Source organism: Geotrypetes seraphini, chromosome 13 (genome assembly GCF_902459505.1).
Source record: "Geotrypetes seraphini chromosome 13, aGeoSer1.1, whole genome shotgun sequence".
In the NCBI taxonomy this organism is placed as follows: Eukaryota; Metazoa; Chordata; class Amphibia; order Gymnophiona; family Dermophiidae; genus Geotrypetes; species Geotrypetes seraphini.
In genome coordinates, this window is record NC_047096.1 from 2,485,193 (window position 1) to 2,507,902 (window position 22,710).

Genomic DNA, 22,710 nt, shown 5'->3' on the forward strand with positions numbered 1-22,710 from the left:
ACCCAGTGGCGTGGTGGCACCACTTCCCTACCCCCCCCCCGGCTGTCACTCCAGCGTCAGCGTTTCCTCTGATATCACTTCCTAGGCGCGGATCCTGGAAGTGACGTCACAGGAAGAACTGCTGCTCGCGCCAGGAATGTTAGAGGGAAAGGGAAGCGGTACACGCGTTGGATAGTAGAGGGGCGCCTTTGCCTCACAAAGACGACGCCACTGGGGTACCCAGACGGTCGGTTTTCTAAAACTCAACAGTTTGTCTGGGGTTTGGACAGTCTATATATCTTTTTAATGTTCATGCGGGCAGTTGGGGGCCACATGAATCACAGTTCCACCATGGGTATCTGTGTTTGGGGCGCTCCCTTGGTGAGCTGGAAGTGGCAGGAAAGTCCCCGGCTCTGCCTGAGCTGCAAATGGAGGGCTTCTGAGAATGTACAGACATGATGATGTCGCACATGTGTGGCCCCGAGCTCAGGCAGAGCCAGGGTCTTTCCTGTCACCAACAGCCAACACCAAACAAGCCTACAGCAGCTCCTACACTTGGACCACTGGTACCCACAGCAGGGCCACTATTGCCACCACAGAGGTACCATCCCATGGGTGGGATGGGACGGAAGGAGGAAGGGAAAAAGGGATTAGTGTGGGGCTGGGACCATATGTCCTTTTTCTTTTATTTTACTTACAAAATATGGTAATCCTAGGTGGGGAGGAAGGGCTGGAGGGGGTGGAAAGAGAGGGATGGCTTCCAGGTCAACTGCCAGCATCATGTAGGACCTTCCTGTAGCTGGTGGGTGGGCAGGCAAGGCCCACCCTTGGCTATGCCCCTGGTCTGTAAGTCATACAACACATCTTTTGGAAGAAAATAAAGCATTTTTTAAAAATAACTTATTTCCATAGCTTTAAAACTAGTAATTAATAACGAAAGATAATTTTCATCTAACAGTATACATTAGATGGAATTGGTTCTATTATATAAGAAATATGAAGATAACCTTTCTTACAACTCTTCAAATTACTTTCTAATAATTAGAAAATGGAAGACATTAGATAATTATCTTTCATAACTCAGGAACAATTTTCTGTATTCTATATTTTGTACTTTATTATATGCATGTATATGTTCCTTGTTATCTTTCTGTTTATGAATTTTTTTGTAATATAACTATTTAAAATTTAATAAATATTTGAAACAAAAGAAAAAAAAAAGTACCTGCCAAAAACCCACATAGTAGCAACATTCCATGCTACTGCTCTCAGGGCAGTGGCTTTGCCCAGGTCTGTCTCAATACCAAACTATGGACTTTTCCAATCCCTTTTTTAAACCCATCTACGTTAACCACTGTTACCATATCCTCCGGCAATGAGTTCCAGAGCTTAACTATCCTCTGAGTGAAATAATATTTCCTCCTATTGGTTTTAAAAGAATTTCCATTTAACTTTATTGAATGGCCTCTACCTTCCTAATCATAGGCAGTTGGTGACACATGTTTGGAGAGCTTAAAGTGGGGCAGGGTTGAGTAGGGTTACCAAATGTCCGGATTTACCCAGATATGTCATCTTTTTAGAGAACTGCTCGGGTGTCCAGACATCTTTCTAAATTTGAAGTTTGTCCAGGTTTTCATCTCCTTTCCCCCACTTACCTCATCTGCCAAATATTTAATCTTCATGTCAGCCAGAAGCAGCATCAGCAAGATGAGCCTTTTACCATCGGTTTGCCCTGGAAGCCTTCATTCTCCAACTGTCCTGCCTATGTGGGAACATTAAGTCACTGCAGAATGAAGGCTTCCAGGGCAAGTCAACGGCAAAAGGCTCATCTTGCCAATGCTGCTTCTGGCTGACCTGAAGATAAAATATTTGGCAGAGGAGGTAAGTGGGGGACAGGGGAGAGGAACTCAATTCTGGGCTGGGTCAGGGCTGGAGAGATAGAGAGCTTGTGCCACTGGATCCTGCTGAGGAAGGAGAGAGAGAGAGAGGGAGGGTGGGTTGGAGGAAGTAAGAGAGAGAAAAGCACCCACAGGGGAGGGGATTGGAGGAAGAAAGAGAAGCAAAGCACCCATGGGAGGGAACTCAGTAGTAAGAGAAAGAGTAATCAAGTAGTCAATAGTTTGCAAAAGAAACTCTTCTACAGTTCATGGTAAAGTAAAATCTTTTCTGCAAATACAGGAGTATAGGGTTCCAGCTAGGGAGTTTTACACTTATTAAAGAATAAGACACTGCTTGCTACACAAGAACATAAGAATTGCCGCTGCTGGGTCAGACCAGTGGTCCATTGTGATGGGGGATAGGGAGTTTACTAACTTAGAACAAGTGTGGCTTACCTAACTGAGAGAAAGGGGCTTGATTTCTAACTTTTATGGTACCTTACTAAGGAGTGGAAAAGGGAGTTGAGTACGGTCCTTGATATTTGTAGGAGAGCTTCTAAGCTGTCTAAAGAAATCAAGGATAAAATATTATTGTGATGGTTTATGACTCCCAAATGGCTAAATAAAATGTTCCTCAATGTTTCTACCAGATACTGGAGGGAATGTGTGGTGGGGCTGCGCCTTGGTGAAGACCATTTGAAATGCAATTTTGACTGAAATGGAGAAAATTTGAATGAGAGACTAGTTGCTGATCGTCTGAGATGCTTGTTTGGATGGGTGGGATCTAAATGCTATTTGGTAGCTAAGCAAACTAGAGCCCTTCCTTGGAAATTTGTTATAACACCTATGATTGTGCCCAATGAGTGGCGGCGGCCCAAAAAGTAAATTAGATGCTAGGAATTATTTAAAAAGGGACTGATAAGTTCTCTATTTATAGGGAGATGAGACAGGGATGTCCATTATTATTTGTACTTACTTTAGACCCCCTTATTAGGGATATATATGCAATGTCATCTATATGAGGGATTGATATTGGAAATATTACTTTTAAACTTTCGGCTTTTGCAGATGATATTTTAGTACACCTCACGGATCCTTTGTCATCTTTATCGGCTTTATTGGAATTGATTAAAGAATACAGTGATTATGCAGGTTTCCGTATAAATTTTGGTAAATCTGAGGCGCTTGCGTCCTCTGTGGCGGTAGAGGCTTTATGGGGGTCGGAGTTTCCATTGACTTGGGCACAAGGGCAATTTATGTATTTGACTATGTCGACTTTTCAATTATATCGTCTTAATGTGGATAGGCTTCAACAGAATATGGAAATATTGTTGGATACCTGGCAGATGTTGCCCCTTTCTTTAATGAGTCGCATCTGCTTGGTTAAGTTGTTTATCTTTCCTAAATGGTTGTATATGTTACAAACTTTGCCGTTATGTTTATTCAAGAGGGATTTAAAGATCTTTTATTAAAAAATTACTCATTTCTGTTGGGCTGCTAAGAAACCTAAATTAAAGTTGACATATTTGCTAGGTAATTGGAATAGAAGGGGGTTGGATTTACCGGCTATGCAGATTTATAATTATGCGTGTTTACTTCGTCATTTGGGTGATTGGGTAATGTGACAAGCATTTATACTCCACTTCAGATGGAACAGGAATTTTTAGCTCCTTATGATATATTTGCGTTACATAGTGCACGAAATGTGTTACCATCTCTTATTCGTTCAAGTGTTGTATTTAATACTTTACAGACGGTATGGCGTTGGTTTGTGCAATTATTGGGAGGAAATCCAATGGTTACTGATCTCTTGCCTTTGCAGGGTAATCTGGCTTTTCTTCCGGGTAGAGACTCTAGGGAGTATAGATTATGGGGTGCAAGAGGAATTTTAAGATTGGAACATATTCTGGGAAATGAGGGGGAACTATTGATTCGTACTGAATTGTTGGCTAAGGTGGGAGAAACTTGGGGAACACAATTTGCATGTATACAAGTGGAACATTATGTGAGATCCCTTGACAGAGTACAGTTAAGTATGCATTTGGGTGCTAGATTGAGAGAATTCTTTGCTCAAGAGGAGGGGATGCCTCTTTCGGTGTCTTATATTCATTCTATATTGCAAAAATTACAACCAGACAAGGACTATCAGAAAATTCGGGAGAAATGGGAGAAAGAATTACAGCTTAATTTGAGACATTGGGATGTTGCCCGTACTTTAAGAGCGACATCTGGGGTGACATCAAGTTCATGGTTAAGAGAAACATATTATAGGGTTACATTACGTGCCTATTACACACGAACACAATTGTTTTATAGTGGAGGTCTTCCTACTCCTTTGTGTCATAAATGTGGGAAGGAGAGTCATACATTAGGTCATTGCCCCACAATTCAGCACTTTTGGAAGCGAATAATAAATTATATGTCAAAAATAATTGGAAGATCATTGCACTGTTCTCCTTCTTTCTTTATTTTGGATTTGCCAGAAGCTCTTGGCCATTTACCTAAAGGAAACAGGGCGTTGTGTAGGAAAATGAGTCTCTTGACTAGAAAATGTATATTACAATATTGGACGATCCCTGATCCTCTGAGGTTTTGGTATTGGCGGAACCAATTACATCAGTTGGCCATTTGGGAAGCTAGAGATGCTGGAATTATAAGAAAGTGAAAGATGTTATTTATACAAATTTGGGATTCATATTTGCAAGATTTGCATCCTAAGGGCCATAGTGCGATTTTAAGTTGGATCTCTTAATTGGGCTTTTTATTTAGTTAAATGAAGAGAGTATCATTGGGTAGAGAGTACTATTGGGTGGGGAGGGGTGGGTGTGGAGAGGGATGGTAAAGGTTCAAATACATATAGATAAGTGGGAGTTTATTGATATTGGGATTTGTCTTTTATTATGTATACTAGTCTTTAAGCCCGTTACATTAACGGGTGCTAGAACATGTGTGTGTGTGTCTGTCTTTATTTCTTTCTCTCTCTCCTTAGCCGCTTTCTTTCTTTCTGCCTTTCTTTTTCCTTGGCTGCCATCACCACCCCTTGCCTGCTCCCCCTGTCCATTTTCCCTTCCTTTTACCTCCCCTGTGTCCACCACCACCCCTTCACTGCTCTCCTTATGCAGCAGCAGCCCTTCTCCCTTTGTTTTACCTCCCCCTTGTCCAGCAGCACCTCTTTCCTTCTCCCCCTGTCCAACATTAGTCCTCCGTTCCTTTTTCTTCAACCCCCCCTGTCCATCAGCATCTCTTTCCTTCTCCCCCTGTCCAGCAGTAGGCATCCCTTCCTTTTTTATCCCCCCCTCCTCCTTCTTATCCCTATGATACTCTTACCTTGCTCTGCCCCTGATCAGAGGTTCCCGACAGCCGCCCAGTTGCACCCATTGGAAAAGTTCCCACTGCCGCATCCCGCACCCCTCCTGACGTGGCTCCCATTGTCCTTTCTGCCTGTCTCTGTCCCTGGCCCCCTTTGCCTATCTGTCTTTCTTTCTGTGTATCTCCCTGCCCCTGTGTCTTTCTTCTTTTCTTTCTGTCTCCCTTCCTCCCTCTGTCTGTCTGTCCAAAGCAGCATTCCCTCCCCCTCCATTTTCCTCCCCCCCCCATCAGTTCCCTGTGCAGCAGCATTAGCGTTTCCTCTACCCCCCTCCCCTTTCCCTTCCCGCGGTCCGGACTACAAAGGTGATGATTCCAGCAGCGCTTGCATCAGTCGCCACACGCAGAGCAAATCAGGGCAGTAGAAGGGCCCGAAGCAGCGTGTGAAGACTGATGCACACGCTGCTGGAATCGTCATTCGGGCCCGCGGGAAGAGAAGGGGGTGGGCGGAGATCGTCGTCTGGCTGCGGTCCGGCTTGTGGAGGCGATCGGCTGGTGACGTATTAGCACGCATGCGCACTCCTTCGGCCACAGACCTACATGCGCACAGAATACGCAAATAGGAGTGCGCATGCGCGGCTAGCTCTTTATTATATTAATAATTGATGCATTATTGATATCCTTTGATGTTGTATTTATTGTATTTGATGATATTTGCATCAATAAAACCTGTTTGAATCTAAAAAGGGATGGTTAACAAGACTAAGAATGTTATAATGCCCCTGTATCGCTCCATGCTGCGACCTCATCTGGAGTATTACGTTCAATTCTGGTCTCCTTATCTCAAGAAAGATATAGTGGTACTAGAAAAGGTTCAAAGAAGAGCGACCAAGATGGTAAAGGGGATGGAACTCCTCTTGTACGAGGAAAGACTAAAGAGGTTAGGGTTCTTCAGCTTGGAAAAGAGATGGCTGAGGGGAGATATGATTAAAGTCTACAAAATCCTGAGTGGAGTAGAACGGGTACAAGTGGATCGATTTTTCATGCCATCAAAAATTACAAAGACTAGGGGACACTCGATGAAGTTACAGGGAAATACTGTATTTTTCGCTCCGTAAGACGCACCTGATCATAAGATGCACCCTAGATTTAGAGGAGGAAAACAAGAAAAAAAAAAAACCCTTCTGAACCAAATTCTCCTTGCCAGGCTCTTTACCCTGTCACCCCCTCTGGTGATTACAGGCTGCAGATACAAATCCTTCTTGGACAGAACCTTCCAGTTCCAAGCGAACAGACAGCAAACCTGGCTGAAAAACCACATAAACGAACCAAACATGACTTATAATACTTTCCGCAAATCGATCAAAACCACCCTATTCGCTAAATTCATTGGCTAAAACGGTCCCCTCCCCACTAAGACCCCTCTCACGGATGTTCTAAATCTTTCAGACACTCATTACCCTTAGATCTCCAATTAATATGTAAGTTACCATTTAGACTATTGTACTGCATCTAGACTCTTTATTCGGTACTGTATTTAAACTTATTGTATGTTTTGAATTTGGACTCACTCTACTGTATTATATGTGGATTTATTGTATTAGTATTGTACTGTACTTGTTATTCGCTGAATGTCCAGCCTTCTTACAATGTAAACCGCCTAGAAGTCGCCTGACTATGGCGGTATAGAAAAATAAAGTTATTATTATTATTATTATTAGTGGTAGGCTGAGACAGGGCGGGCAGGCCTAGTGGCTGGCAGGCAGGCAGGCAGGCCCCATAGCCCCCAATTACTTTAAATCATACCCCCAGTACCTTAAATAATCCCCACATACCTTAAATCATCCCCCATATCCCCACATCCTCCAAGTATCTTAAATTCTGCGACTGCTGACTGCAGCAATTTGGAGATTAGCGCGAGCCCAGGCGGGAACGTGGAGGGCTTGCTCCTGATCTCTGCACTTCTGACTTGTGCGCCGCTGACCGGGAAATACGCTGGACCACCAGGTATGACGGCAGTGGGTGGGTATAAAAGATGTGGCGGGGGTTAAAAATATGCAGCGGGGGGGGGGGGGGGGTTAAAAGATGCGGCAGCGGGCTTAACAAATTTGTATCTTCGCTTCATAAGACGCACTTACATTTCCACCCCCTTTTTGGAGAAATATTTTTTCACTTGAATAATGAGCTCTGGAACGCATTGCCAGAGGTTGTGGTAAGAGTGGATAGCATAGCTGGTTTTAAGAAGGGTTTGGACAAGTTCCTGGAGGAAAAGTCCATAATTTATTTTTGAAAAAGACATGGGGTAAAAGCCACTGCTTGCCCTGGATTGGTAGCATGGAATGTTGCTACTTTGGATTTTGGTCAGGTTCTACTAACCTGGATTGGCTACCTTGAGAAACATCTACTGGGCTTGATGGACCGTTGGTCTGACCCAATAAGGCTATTATGTTCTTATGCACAATGGAAAGGAGTTCTGGGGAAGTTATTTTACCTGGAATACTTATTTTGGTAAAACAGAAAAATATCAGAGAGTGAGAATTTGTAATTCTATGGTTAATGTCTCCTTTAATCTGTTTTGAAGTTGTAATATGCTGGGCTTAAAATTGGTTGTATTAATGGATGTGTAATAGTGGTTTTGTGGCTGAAATCTTTTAATAAAAATGTATAATGGAAACTAAAAGGAGAGAGCAGCTCTCTCCTTTCTCTCCACCAGTCCAACATTTCTTTCTCTCTGCCTCCTGCATGCTTCCTCTCCTCTGGTCTTCATTGCTTCCCCCAACCAACATCTCTCCCTCTCACTCCATGAGTCTAAATTTTCACTCTCTGCCCTCTCACCCTTCTGGGTGTGACACACACACAACATCTGTGCCTAATAAAAAAAAAAAAAAGCTTCCTGCCCCAAACAGCTGAGCGTCATGAGGCTGCTTCAGGGTTTTCTTTGCAGCTCAGCTGTTTGGAATTCTCTGCACATGTGTTAAGTCAATTTTCCAATGACTGGTGGGGTGGGATTAGAGCAGACATATGACTCAAATAATTTGCATGGTAAGCCTTTTGAGCATAGATCGCTGTTTGGACAGCAGCCTGTGGGCTAAACATGGCCACATTGATTGTTTGGTATTAATCAGATTACATTCATTGGCACTGATCTGCTTTTTGGTTTGTTGTGTATTTTGTGGCAGATCTCTGCCTCTAATTAGTGTTGCCTGCAATCAGAAAAGTTCTTCAGAAATATCTGCAACATTTTTTACGAATCTAGAAGAAACTGGATAAGTTAGAGGTACAAGCAACTGAGATGCATAAAGTTCAGTAAGCCTTGATAATGGGTAAATTGCAAGTCTACAGGCTTGAAACCAGAGAAAATTCTCAGCCTGATCTTAACTAACACCTCTTGAATTTTTCAAACTATCCAATTTTACTTCCTATGGATTTACTTAATAAATATCTAGAGGAGGTGCCGCCTTTTGCAAAAATGTATTATATCCCCCTCCAAAAATCTTTAGGAACAGCCCAGGAAGAAGCTGCTTTTTAGTTACATGCGGAGTTGATGCAGGAGAGTTTGGATTTACCTGCTTTCCTTGAACAATCTGACTCCGAAGTCCTTTGTTGTGCTACTTTGATAGTGGCATTTGTTTTCACGTTCTGTTCTGCATCTTTATTTCAAGAGCAGGAATATATTTTATGGGTCAAAAGCTTTGGATTTTTCCAGTTTTGGCTAAAACCACACAGGAATGAAGGGAGAAATTTTTTGTACTCTGACAACAAATCCAATCACTGCAAATTTCATCTGCAATTTCCTTGTAAATGTCCAACAGTGATTTCCTCTACAATCTACAGATATATATTTTGTATTCTGATCAACTACAATTTTTCAGAGTCTTAAGAAACAGGTGCTTCTGCCTCAGGTTCAGGATAATGGAGCAGAAGAATAAGTTTGGAGTAGTTTAAAAGGAAACAGTTAAGGAGAAGCTCCTAAGAAAGAGATGTGTTGGTGACTAGGAGAATGTGAATGCTGATGCTTTGGGGAAATATTTGTTAGGAAAATGTACATGAAAACCACCAGATAAACAGATTAATACCTAACTTTCCAATTTATGAATATTTTAAACACTTATTTATTATTAACATTCTCATATCATGTTAGGTGTACTTGGGTAAGACAAACTGTATTATTTCTTGGATTTGGCTCACACTTGTGAGTTACATTCAGGTACAGCAGGTATGTTCCTGTCCCTGGAGGGCTCACAATCTAAGCTTGTCCCTGAGGCAGCAGAGGTCAGAAGAAGTTGCAGTGGGATTTGAACCGGGCTTCCCTGGCACTCTAACCATTAGGCTACCCCTCTCCTTTATGTGATGACTTTGCATTGTTGCGTTTTCATTTTTCGTATTCATTTAAAAACATATGCAGCCTCTCTTTTGAAAGATTGTAGAAATCAGAATTGATATGTCCAAGCTTAGATATGTACAGTTTCAACCGTATTTTAGAAAAGGATCCTGCTGAGGTAGAGCCTTTTCTAAAAATACACGTGCACTCCAGCCTGTGAAGTAGAAGCAGCAGTTGGAAACTGGAATGGAGAAAGTGGCAAGCAGGTATTTCATAATTTACATATATAAGCCGTAAAACACCAACTAGAGTGTGTAGCTTACGTGTGTAAGTCATGAAATGCCTATGTAAGTGTATGTTAGACATATAGGTTGCATAACTTACACATGTAAGTCACGTTTATGGCTGCCATTTTGCAAACTTATATATACACATTGCTAATTAACACCACAGCCTGCAATCCTTTCTTTTTATTTTAGAGTGGGAAATAAGCAGCAGGGAATTAAGAGGCTGAGCCCAAATGAGTGCCGCTTACAAATCTCTTTATCTGCAAGGGCGCACCTGTAAATTCCGAGGCTTGTGCATTCTCCCACACCCGGCCCCTTACCCCTTGCAATCTACATGTAGTCACTCGCTGATATATGTATAAATTTCAGCTGGGTTTACACTTATTGCAAATAGAGCTTCTACAATAAGGGACAGATATACATATATATATCAAATAATTGACTTTTTGTGAGGATGAATTTACCCCAGGTATTTTTGAAAAAATATGTATATATTTTGTGAAGTTTTTTTTCAGAGATTGCTGAATTTTTTTTCATACTGTGCTTCACAGCACAATATTAATTAACTTTGTCTATTTAAAATAGCAATCTGTTCAGGACTGCTGTTTGTAAAGACGAACACACAGGAGGGGATGGCTGAGCTAAAGAGCAGGGTTTGGAATGGCGATACAGAAAGCAATGGGGTTGTCTTTGTTGAATGTTGGACAAGTGACACTTTTTATGTACTGAACATCTGATTGGGTTTGTAACTATTACGATACTCTATTTTTTCTGGGATTCGTTGATAACTAGTTTTGGACTCCTTAGAGTGGTGTGGTGTATCCATTTTAATGATAAGCTTGTAACTTGAATTGGATCAAATTTAGGAATGCATTACACCTGATATAACATCCCCAACTGTTTACTTAAGCAACTTGGATTGACTTATTTTCCATTAATGTGTCTAATCTCTTTTCAGAGATAATTATACTTCACCATGACATCTGAGATGGTGTGCAACAGATGCAGACCAAAATGAAGAATTTGTGTGTTCCTTTGTGGCAGGGTGGTTCTACATTTCTCTCTCTTTACAAAAATCTCAGTTAGATCCTTCACATATTTCAATAGGCAAGTGCTCCACTTGTCACCTAAAGCTTTCTGTTATTAAATTCCTTATAACGGACCTGATTCCTTCTAGGAATGAAGTAACATCAGCCTATCATTGTACAGAGTAATTTCTCCGTGTAAGTAGGTCAGGATGTGTTAAACTGCAAACAGAGATACAGATGGAAGATCAATTATTGCACCTCCTTGTTCTAGGCTTGGGTTCTTGTTCTATGGAAACCTAGAATAGAAAAGGTTCTGTCCTTGTATAACAAGCTCTCCTTTGGAAGCAAATTTTCTGAAGAGACAACATTAAGGAACCATGCACAGCCCAGCCCTCCAAATACAATTTTGTAAAAGGGTGAGCTTGTTCACCAGATGTGTCCTTATGCCTCTTCCCTTTAAAATTCACTATAGTTTGTAGTTCTTAGAAAAAGTCATTATAACAACACAGACTTAGAAAAAAGGTCATTAAGAACCTTAACTACAGTAGAAAAAAAAATCCTCTCATATCACACCCCTGTTCCTTCATGAAAGAATCCACCTTATTTTTAAAAATAAAAATAAAGATATTAACAGACACAAATTCCAAAATTATTCCCCATTTCCAGTCCTAGTTCCCTTGACACAAGGTAAACATAAATCTTCTGCAGTGTTCCAGCCACGAGGGGTTAGAATTCCGCACCATGACTGAATCCTCAGTCTCCAAATCAAATCCTTTATCTAGAAAGGAAAGAAGCTCTCACTCACTTGTTCTTTCTCTAATTCCCTTGGAAAAAAAAAAAATCAAACCATCGTGTTGAATAAATCCTCTTAGAACTACGCTGTAACATCTGATGGCCTTATGAAAAAACAAGGCATCGTGGTCCTGTCACCATCGCAGAGGGCAGGCTGCTCACGTGCATCCTTGCTCAGTGATCATCACATGGTACCCTGGCTCTTAGAACCCAGCTGGAACCAACACACTTTTTCCTTTGTCAGGTTCAGATCCCGAAGTTTGATGATGACCTCTCCAAGTAGGATATTCTCCCAAAATCCTTCCTCACTCAACACACTCAGATGGATCTCATGTTGCTGGATGTCTCCTTTGGGGATCCCATCATAAACCAACTGCAACACAGGGGTAGTGGAGAAAGAAGAAAAGTTCTCAAGTTAGAATAATAATTATAAGATAGCAACTACCCTTGAGTTAATCAGATGACTCCCTACTTCCTCTGTAGTGTGTAATTAATTCATCAATCCTCTGTTCAGCTCAAAGACTTCACTGAAGCCAAACACAGAGGAAAGAAGAAATTAACTCAAAAAGAAATACAAACAAAAACAATGGTGACTCTTCCAGGTTCTCTGGCATGATTTTCATTGGGAATTACCAGGTGATGGGGCAGCCATTGTGAGGCCAGAGGGTAGGAGTGACTGGGGATTACTCTTGCCCAGAAGACTAGGAGACCACCAGGGCATGTGAAGGTAGGCCCGGGAAGAGGAAGCCTAAAGGTTGTGTGTGGACGGAGTGCTTCTAGGAAGGGGTGTTTTGGTTCAGGGAGGGTGAATTACGCTTGTGTATGTGGAGGGTGGGGTGGGAATCGACAGTAATAGTCTGGCATAGCTAAGTGCCAAAAGAAAGGACTGCGCAGAAAGCTATCCTATCAAAGAGCTTATCTATTTTGCCAGTGCCCACAGGCCTCCCAGCTTCTCCCTGACTGATGATTCCCATCTACCCCCCAAATATTTTTTCTCTTTGGTTTTTATTAAATTATTTTTCATAATAAACAGATACAACAACCATTTATATCCTCTGCAAGGCAGGTATAAATTTGTGCATTAATATGTACAGTAAAATAGGTACATTTTTGGACTTCTTACAAGGTCATTCTGTTACGGAATCAAGCCCATTATGTGCATTTGTATGAACTGCACTATTAAATAAATGTCCAGAGGTCAGTAATTAAATCATTTGATAACCATTGTCCCCATTCATTCCTTACTGCACATGAACTGTCTCATTACTGACAATGGGATCTCTTTCCTAAGTACATGTGTTAAATCGCCTTGATGCACATCAGGAACTCTAACTCTTGATTGTACCGGAGGTATTTATTTATTAAAAAATTTATAGTCCACATATCCAACAATTCTATGCGGATCACAGCAATACATACATACATAATATATGACAAACACCTAGATAAACACTTAACAAAAGTCTGACCACAAACTTGTCTCTGATTAAAACATATACCAGTCGCAATACAACTTACTAATTCACACGAAAACCCCCCAAAACAACCTAAACATCATTTCCTCTGCACAAACTATTCAAACTGCCAACATACAATAATCTAAATTGCAAAAGTGCGTGTAAACAATACTGTTTTAAGCCCCTTCCTAAACTATAACAGTGGAAGCTGGCCTTAAATCCAGGGGCCATGCATTGATAACATCGAATCAGTGGAAAATGTAGTGACCTCTTCAACTTCACAAAGAACATTAGTGGGATTTGGGCACTAGTGTCCCTGGTTCTCAACCTGCTGTTCTGATAACTAGGCTACTCCTTACAATGCCGTGATCCCTGACTCTGTGATGTGTGCCTCCGTGGCTGTGTTCAATTTGCGTGGCATGCGGCGGCTTATGGCGCGTGTCGAGAGCAATGGCGGGAGGGTGTCCTTCGGCCTGGACAAAGCGGACAGGGTGTGGGTGCTGCAAGGCGTCCGGCTGCTACTGCTGCACAGAGAAGTGGAGGAGGAGAGGGAAATGGGGATGCTTTGTGGGGAGGGGTGTGCTGGGGGGCAAGCAGCAATCTTTGTTTGCTTGGGGGGGGAGACAGAAGGGGGCCACGGAGAGACATGCAGGCATGGTGCAACAGAGAGAGATAGGCAGACAGGGGGCCAGGGAGAGAGACAGACAGAAAAACAGACAGGGAAGTTGAGGGGGAGAGGGAAAGGGGGCTGCTTTGGGGGGGGTGCTGGGGGGCAGGCAGCAATCTTGGTTTGCTCAGGGGATGGGGAGACAGAAGGGGGCCACGAAGAGACAGACAGGCATGGTGCAACACAGAGAGATAGGCACACAGGGGACCAGGGAGAGAGACACAGAAAGACAAGGGGCCAGGGAGAGCCACAGAGAGAAAGAATGACAAACAGACAGGGGGCCAGAAATACAGCGGCCAAAGAGAGTGACAAAGAAAAAAAGACAGACAGCGGCCAAGGAGAGAGAGAGAGAAAGAAAGACAGACAGGGGGCCAGGGAGAGAAGCAGACAGAAAGAATGCCAGAGAGACAGACAGCGGCCAAAGAAAGAGAGACAAAGAAAAAAAGACAGACAGACAGCGGCCAAGGAGAGAGAGAGAGAGAGACACACACACAGAAAGAAAGACAGACAGAAAGCGGCCAAGGGGAGAGAGAGAGACACAGAAAGAAAGACAGACAGACAGAAAGCGGCCAAGGAAAGAGAGAAAGAAAGACAGACAGACAGACACATCTATTCTAGCACCCATTAATGTAACGGGCTTAAAGATTAGTGCTTAATAAATGACTTTGCCTTGAGCTACCAATGAAAAAGCATCAGCTAAATGCAAAATGATAACAGTAATAATAATTGTCCTCAGTATTGGGGAGAAGAAAACAGCATATGGTTCATTCAATATAGCATAGAAGGATATCTAGCTAATAGAGGGACATACCATTTCATTGTAGGTGGGGTTGCATGTTTTTCGAGCTACTTTAGTTTTTCTCTTCGTGGTCTTCTGTGGGTCAGGTAACAGATAAATCTTCACATAAGGATCAGGGTCATTCCCATCTTGAAGTAGTTGCTACAAAAGAAAAGTCAAATTAGAGATTCAAATTAAAAACGTAAATAAAGATGGAGAAAGCTATTTTTCAGTCCCTTTGCGTGGTGTTGAGTTCACGGGAAACTCCCCATGGCCAGAGGCACAATATAGATTCCATCAGCAAACTGGTGCATTGCTGTATATCTCTGAGGGGGAGAGAATTAACTTTTTCTCCCAAGTCTTGCTGAGGACCTTCACATGGTGACTCCATTGTGTAGGATTTATACCATATCTCATCATAGCAATACTAGAGAGAAATATGGTAGAAAGTCATGGAAAGGATATGGACTTGCTGCATGCCACCCAGGATGAAAAGATGGCCATCCAAAGCTTATGCACTAGGGCTAATGATGATGGTGCAAAACCTTTAGAAGACAGCATCCCTGGTGTAGAAACAGGCCACAGTGAAGGTGTTCATGGACCCACTGCAGTAGGAGATAAACTACAGAAACTAATGAAAAAGAAGTAGGACTACAGACTCCTGAGGATAAAAAGGAGATAATATACTGATACTATGCTACAGAGCTTTATTTAATTACAGAGGGTACACAAAGAGAGGAAGAGGAAGAAGATCAAAGAAAAAATTGCAAACAGACCAAAGGGAAGTAGACAGGATTTATTCATTATTTCTTTTTATTTTACATGGGTCATATATAACATTTGTGTGAAGTTTTTGTATCAGTTACATTGTTTTGTTTTTATGTGATTATCGTTCAGGACTGTATTATATTTATTCAATACCTGTACAATAAAAAGAAATAATGAATAAATACTTTTGGTCCACCCTGTATATGATCTCTGACTGGACACTTTAAAGAAAACTACTTGAGTAAAGACATCTTAAAACAGCTAAGAAATACTGCAGAAAGAAAACTAAGAGAAAGAAGGGATTCGGGCAAGGTGTGCAGAAGAAAGGTGCTGGAGAAGCGGATGGGGAAAGTGAGGAGCTGGCAGTGGAGCTCCTGTGAGATGGATAGGTATACTGAGGCACAGGAGAGGAAATGATTACTGAAGCTGAACCTAATGCCTGGGACAAAAAGCCATAATCCATCTCAAGGAACCATATATTCTATTGCAAAAATAAACCAAATTCAGTACTGAGCAGCAAAAACTCTTATTGAGATAATTTTACCAGAAAAAAGGAGAAAGACTGGCTCCTCCTTGGAAAATATGTACCGAAGGGTAAATAATGGTAGAGAATAAAGAGAGGATGAGAAACAAAAAGGAAAATGGAAGGATAGACAAAGAAGGAGCGACACACGAAGACTAGAAAGTGAAGCCATATTTAGTTGTTGGTTACTGGATGCAATTAACTGGATATTGAACTCAAATGAGCTAAACAAAATACCTGGTCTAAAGCTAACTGGACAAAGTAGTCCACTAAAATTTGGGACAGTTATTTATTGTGACTGGGAAGTCAATTCAGAGCAGTTTACATGAGCTTCTCTGATGGTGCCTCAGTAAAGGTGTTACAATACCAAGTTAGCGTATTCTGTGAAGGTTATCAATACTAACATTATTAAACCATAATCAATGCATTTGACCACTCAAAGTTAACAGTGAATATCAGCCTTGGCAGACCAGTTTTAAGAGTACCCTGGGAAAGTCTATAAATTAACTCTTTTCAACTTGGTTAAATTTGTATATGTGATGGACACAATTTAGCCAGTGAATAGGACAGGAGGGATTCAAATTTCAAGATTTGCCCGGTAACTGGACAAACTTTTGACTATGGGCTTCAAAGTGATTAGCACAGGGAAAGGAACAGATAATGGAGGAAATAATGAAGAAAGGAGCAGTGTATCAGTCCAAAGGGAAAAAAACACGTACCAGGTCCCGGATGTGCATCACCATGATAAAAAGTTTATTGTTCTTGTAGGAAATGGAGAGTTTGACTTCACCTCCAACCTTCCCAACTGGCAGAGACCATGCGGCATCTACAAAGGTGAAACACCAAAATCATCTTAAACAAGGAACGGCTGTGTTGAACACATGTAGTGTCAAAAAACAGGTTCAAAAAGCTTCACAAATGTTACCCCTTATTGTATAAATATGGAAATATTCCCCTTCAAAGTTTCATCAGTGTTGAGAATATTTGGTCCTTTCCCTTCCTTTTTATCAATCCAAATAGCCTGCTCAAAGAGTGAAAGGCTCCATCTGAGGTGCCATGAGTGGTGTAGTAAGAGGGGGATGGACCGCCCCCGAGTGCCGTCTTGGTGGGGGTGCCGGCACCCCCGCTCCTTCCTTGCCGCATATGCACCTTCAATTCCCCACCACTGAACCTCTAGACCTTGGCTGACATGAGCAGCAACTCCCCTTGCGCTGGCCTCAGTGCTCCCCTCTGACGTTACGTCTGGATCCCACAACTAGGGAGTGATGTCAGAGGGAGAGCCAATGCTGGCAGCAAGTGAGAGATGCTGCTTGTCCCAGGGAAGTTAAACAGGTATGGGGGGGTAGGGAAGGGGAGCATCTCCCACCCTTGCTACACCACTGGGTGCCATAGTGGCAGCAGCTCTCTTCCCTTACTTCTTGGACCTGAGAACATCTGTGCAGCACACCGAGTCCTCATCATCTGTTATCACTTATATAGCGCTGAAAGGTGTAAGCAGCACTGTGACTTTATAGTTTCAAGTTTTATTATTTTTAATATACCGACCATCAACAAGTATCTAGCCGGTTTACAATGTTATGTTAAAATAAAGAATTAAAATAATACTTATAAAAGGGGGAAAAGACTTTACAAATATAAACATGATAGTGGAGGTTGAAGGAGAAAAGGGGGGGTAGAGTTACATTGTTAGGAGTGGAGAAAAAAAATTTTGGTTGAAAAGAAAAGAGAAGGAAAAGGGATAAAACATTAGGAATTGGGTCGCTTCTTAAAAGCGGTTGGTGGACTTAATGATGGGAAATTTAGGAGCTGTGAAAAGCATCTAGAAACAAGAACATTTTTAGTTTAGTCTTGAATTTATCAAGGAGATTTTTATGGCGGAGTTGGGGTGGCAAAGCATTCCATAAAGTTGGAGCAACTACGGAGAAGTTGATTTTCCTGGTGAAATAAAATTCTTTAATAGAGGGAACGGATAATAGGTTCTGATCAGCTGATCTAAGAGTCCGAGACGGACAGAAAGGGATGAGGAGTTTGTCATATACTTATATATATATATATTCTTTTCTTGCAAAATACAAGACAGTTTTTCTCACAGTGCCAATCTCTCCATGGGCTTTATAAGAGTATGCATGAATGTCCTATTTCCATGCATTTTTTCTCCCCAGAGTGGGAGAATTCCCAAAGCTTTATCAATGCTTATGAACCTTATTCCAGAAGTATGTGTGGAAGAAAACCTGTTTTTCTTTCTTCCCAGCTGAAGGCTTTCCTCCATTAGGAGAGATTTTCTCTTTTTTTTTTTTAACAGATTGCATCTCTTTAAAATTCTAACATCTTCATATCCAGGAAAAACAGCTCAGATCCTTCAGGCCTCACCTGGGGGTTTTGCAGCTGGGCAGCTGCCCGCATTCTTCTCATCTCGTGGGAGGAGATGGAAAAAGGTATAAACCAGATCACACTAGAGAGAGGAAACAAATTGTTACTTGACCATAACTAAGGAAGGAAGGAGAGATGATAAGTACAGTACTCAGATCTTTATTTATTTAAAAACCATTCATATTCAACTGATCAGTAGCCCTTCTAGGTAGTAGTACAATAAAACATGAAATAACAAACAGAGCAGACAAATATATAGAGACTTACAAGATCATGAAGGGCATAGAGAAAGTGGAGAGGGACAGATTCTTCAAATGTTCGAAAACTACAAGAAGAAGAGGGCATTCGGAAAAATTGAGAGGGGACAGATTCAGAACCAATGCTAGGAAGTTCTTCTTCACCCAAAGGGTGGTAGACACCTGGAATGCGCTTCCAGAGGGTGTGATAGGACAGAGTACGGTTTTGGGGTTCAAGAAGGGATTAGATGATTTCCTGAAGGAAAAGGGGATAGAAGGGTATAGATAGAGGATTACTATACAGGTCCTGGACCTGATGGGCCGCCGCGTGAGCGGACTGCTGGGCACGATGGACCTCTGGTCTGACCCAGCAGAGGCACTGCTTATGTTCTTATAGTTTAACTGTGAAATCTAGTACAACAATTTTCAAGGTGATCAGATGCCCTAATCATGGACCTTGTAATTTACGGTTCATTCCAAAGAAGCAGTGATGACTGTGACATTGTGTAAGCTGGACCTTGTGTATTACATAAGGGAAATAGTGTGTGATACACGAAGGATCAGAAAAGAAGAAAACCTGTTCAGTTTGTCCTCCTTGTTGTCCACAGGACAATGTGTTTGTGTCTCACTTCTCAGGCTTTTGATATCTAAAGCCAAATGCAGTTACCCATTAATCCAGAGCTCAAAAAAAGCTGAGCACCTAAACAGGGCACAGATTGAGGAATCTAACTTGGTCTAAGGCCCTTGTTTTGTGTTTCAGATATCTGAAAAAAATGGGAGTCCAAAGCTCAATTTTATAACGCCAGGATAGAGGCATCTAAAAGTGCAGTACATCCTTATTTTATCATGAGCCACAGCCAGAAACACGCTTTTCACAGTACTGGCATCTCCGGACCAGCAGGAAATATTTGGCCATCAAAAACTGGAGAATTACTCAGCAACGATGGAAAATCGCCCAGAGTGCTCGTTTAAATATTAACGAGTCCATTTTACTATCATTTAAATATTTATGACCTTGTTGTAATACATTTTCATGGCAGAGTCAGAGGCTATGAGGAAGCTTGAAAAAGACCACAGTGAGCCATTCTGGTAATCCACGATATAATACTGCCAGCTGGAGCCGGTTTAGCGATCATCGTTAAAGACGTGGTATGTTTTGAGAATCCAGCCCTTAGTGCTGAAAATCAGTGCCAGCGCCTAACTTCTTTTCCCTGTCCTAAATCTGCCCCATTGCCCCCCCCCCCACACACACACTCTTTTTATGTTGAATAATCAGCAGCTTTAGCCTCTCTTTCTGCATTTTGCTAAAGTGGCTAATATTTTCAGTCCTTAAGCATTTCTTTAAGGCCCAATATTCAAAAGGATAAATTTATGCTCCCGAGAGTCCTAAATTGTCTTCTTTGAAAATGTACTGGGTTGAATGCCTAAAATGGTACATTAGATACGATGCTTGAGTACCTTATGCTTTTCTTATGTACTTTAGTTTTTAATTAGTTCTTCCTTCTCTTATGTTTTCTGCTATGTACTCTAGTCTTAATTACATGTGAACTGAGTCGAGCTCCCCTGGGAGAACAGTATAGAAAATTGAATAAATAAACAAACTTAAATTTAGAAGCATAAAAAGCAAATGGTAACTAGGGCAAATTTAGGGTGGGAGAAAAAAGTTAGGAGCTTAGTACTAATTTTCATCCCAAGGCTGATAAATCTAAGTAAATGAATGGTAGGCCTACGTTTATTAGTATAACTTTGAAGTTCTTAAATTAAAATGGATTTTCAGTTAAAATAGGGCATATATTTAGGAGCTCAGTCTTTTTTGAATATTGGATCCCTAACATAAATGACTTAATAAGAAAATCATAAATCCTGCAAAGAAAATTCCATGACAGGCTTCAGAGATTCCTCTAGAAGCCCTTTGAGCATCTGCCAAGTAACCTTTCAACGTTGTAGTTTGTCAGTACACCACCTATGTAGCAGAATGGGTTACACCGGCAGGGCCATGGACTATTTGCCCTGTACAACATGAGAAGCTAGGGCTAAAGTGGTTTTATCACCTGTCATGTTGCAGATCCATGCTATTGGCAAGGGTTTGAAAGGAAAGGAGCATGCAGGGAAACATACCTCAGCCACCTCAGCTGCTGCATGGATCAAATGCCAGACATAACCATTCAGCTCTTCCTTTCTCCTCTCTGCTGCCGCCTCTCCTCGTGATCGACCAATCACAAAGCGACTGGGGAAACTGAAAATTGGGGTGAAAAATGACAAAGTCTTCAGTAATTGAGGAGAGCTACTAACAGTGCCCAGGTGCTTAGTAATAGACATGCTCAGGTCTGTAGATCCTTGACACACTCGGATGGAGAATAAGAAACAGAACTGCCTTAGCGTCAAGGGCAGGAAACCAACAGTCAGTCTAACACAAATCTATTTATGGTTTTAAGACATAATTTACAAGTCATTTTCAATGTCGTCTTTGCTGCTTTCCATCGCTTGTCCCCATATTAGGGCTTCAGTGGGTAGGCTGGCCGCTCAGCTGATATGGTTCAGGATCACTGCAAAGATCTTTTAAACCACAATTGTGAACTTGTGATTAGGGACTCAAATGAACAAGCAAACTGGGCCTGGGGTAATAAAAATCCCACAGTTCAATTCTTGTATGTAGGAACTTATGCCTGTGCTGCTCATAAACATTCCTCAGGGTGGAGGCACTGTTAAAGCAAGTCTAAAAGCCCCCCCTACATTCTGGAACGCCCTACCCTGACCCTTAGACAAGAAACTAAACTCAATAACTTCAAAGCTGGTCTTAAAACATTTCTTTTCAAAGATGCTTATGAGATCTATTCCTAGGACTTACCACCCAAGAGACTCAGACTATTGGCTTAACATTAAAGACCCCCTTTACCCCTTCCGTTCTTTCCTTCCCCTGTCTATTAGTTTCACGCAATGTATCCTCCCCATTTACTCTTATGTAGGATGTTACGTCCGTATTGTTTGTGTCAGTCTGTTTCCCACTTTTTAAATATTTTTTTTAAGTATTTTTTCTCTGTATAACTGTAAACTCCTTTGCATTTTAAAAGCGGTATATCAAGTCCAAATAAACTTCAAACTTGAAGTACAGAAAAGAGGCACCATAGTGCTGTGGTTCCCAACCCTGTCCTGGAGGACCCCCAGGCCAGTCGGGTTTTCAGGATAGCCCTAATGAATATGCATGAGAGAGATCTGCATATAATGAAGGTGCCAGGCATGCAAATCTGCTCCATGCATTTTCATTGGGGCTATCCTGAAAACCCGACTGGCCTGGGGGTCCTCCAGGACAGGGTTGGGAACCACTGCTTTAGTGCATAACTGCATACTTTTTGCAAGTGCACATTGGCATGTCAATTTATACAATGCAGTTTTATACCAGCGTTCTATAAGGGAATGTAGGTGTCGAGATGCTGTTATTAGAACAGGGGATGCCCAGTCCCCCTATATTGATATGCTAGTGAAAATCACTGGCCATACAGCAGCTGGGCACGGATATGACAGCATGTGGGCAGTTACCGTATTTTCGCGGATATAACGCGCGCGTTATACGTGATTTTACGTACCGCGCATACCCCTCGCGCGTTATATGCCTGAGCGCGGTATACAAAAGTTTTTAAACATAGTTCCCACCCCGCCCGACTCACCCCCCCAGCAGGACCGCTCGCACCCCCACCCCGAACGACCGCTCGCACGCGCTCCCACCCGCACCCGCATCCACGATCGGAGCAAGAGGGAGCCCAAGCCCTCTTGCCCGGCCGACTCCCCGACGTCCGATACATCCTCCCCCCGGCAGGACCACTCGCACCCTCACCCCGAAGGACCGCCGACTCCCCAACAATATCGGGCCAGGAGGGAGCCCAAACCCTCCTGGCCACGGCGACCCCCTAACCCCACCCCGCACTACATTACGGGCAGGAGGGATCCCAGGCCCTCCTGCCCTCGACGCAAAACCCCCTCCCTCCAACGACCGCCCCCCCCCAAGAACCTCCGCCCGTCCCCCAGCCGACCCGCGACCCCCCTGGCCGACCCCCACGACACCCCCACCCGCCTTCCCCGTACTTTGTGTAGTTGGGCCAGAAGGGAGCCCAAACCCTCCTGGCCACGGCGACCCCCTAACCCCACCCCGCACTACATTACGGGCAGGAGGGATCCCAGGCCCTCCTGCCCTCGACGCAAACCCCCCTCCCTCCAACGACCGCCCCCCCCCCCAAGAACCTCCGACCGACCCGCGACCCCCCTGGCCGACCCCCCCACCCCCCTTCCCCGTACCTTTGGAAGTTGGCCGGACAGACGGGAGCCA

The 22,710-nt window shown here is 42.6% G+C and overlaps 1 protein-coding gene across 4 annotated transcripts in view; it reads right to left on the reverse strand.

Moving 5' to 3' along the window:
* Nucleotides 1-9,070: 9,070 nt before the first annotated feature.
* PIK3C2B (phosphatidylinositol-4-phosphate 3-kinase catalytic subunit type 2 beta) overlaps nt 9,071-22,710 on the reverse strand; it is a 93,216-nt gene continuing 79,576 nt past the window's right edge. For all 4 annotated transcript variants that reach the window (XM_033918035.1, XM_033918037.1, XM_033918038.1 and 1 more), the window contains exons 29-33: nt 20,508-20,625; nt 18,154-18,235; nt 16,503-16,609; nt 14,526-14,654; nt 9,071-11,963 (exon numbers count right to left, since the gene is read on the reverse strand). In XM_033918035.1, the coding sequence (XP_033773926.1) occupies nt 11,775-11,963; nt 14,526-14,654; nt 16,503-16,609; nt 18,154-18,235; nt 20,508-20,625 (625 nt within the window). In that variant the 3' untranslated portion in view covers nt 9,071-11,774. The remainder of the gene's footprint in view (nt 11,964-14,525; nt 14,655-16,502; nt 16,610-18,153; nt 18,236-20,507; nt 20,626-22,710) is intronic.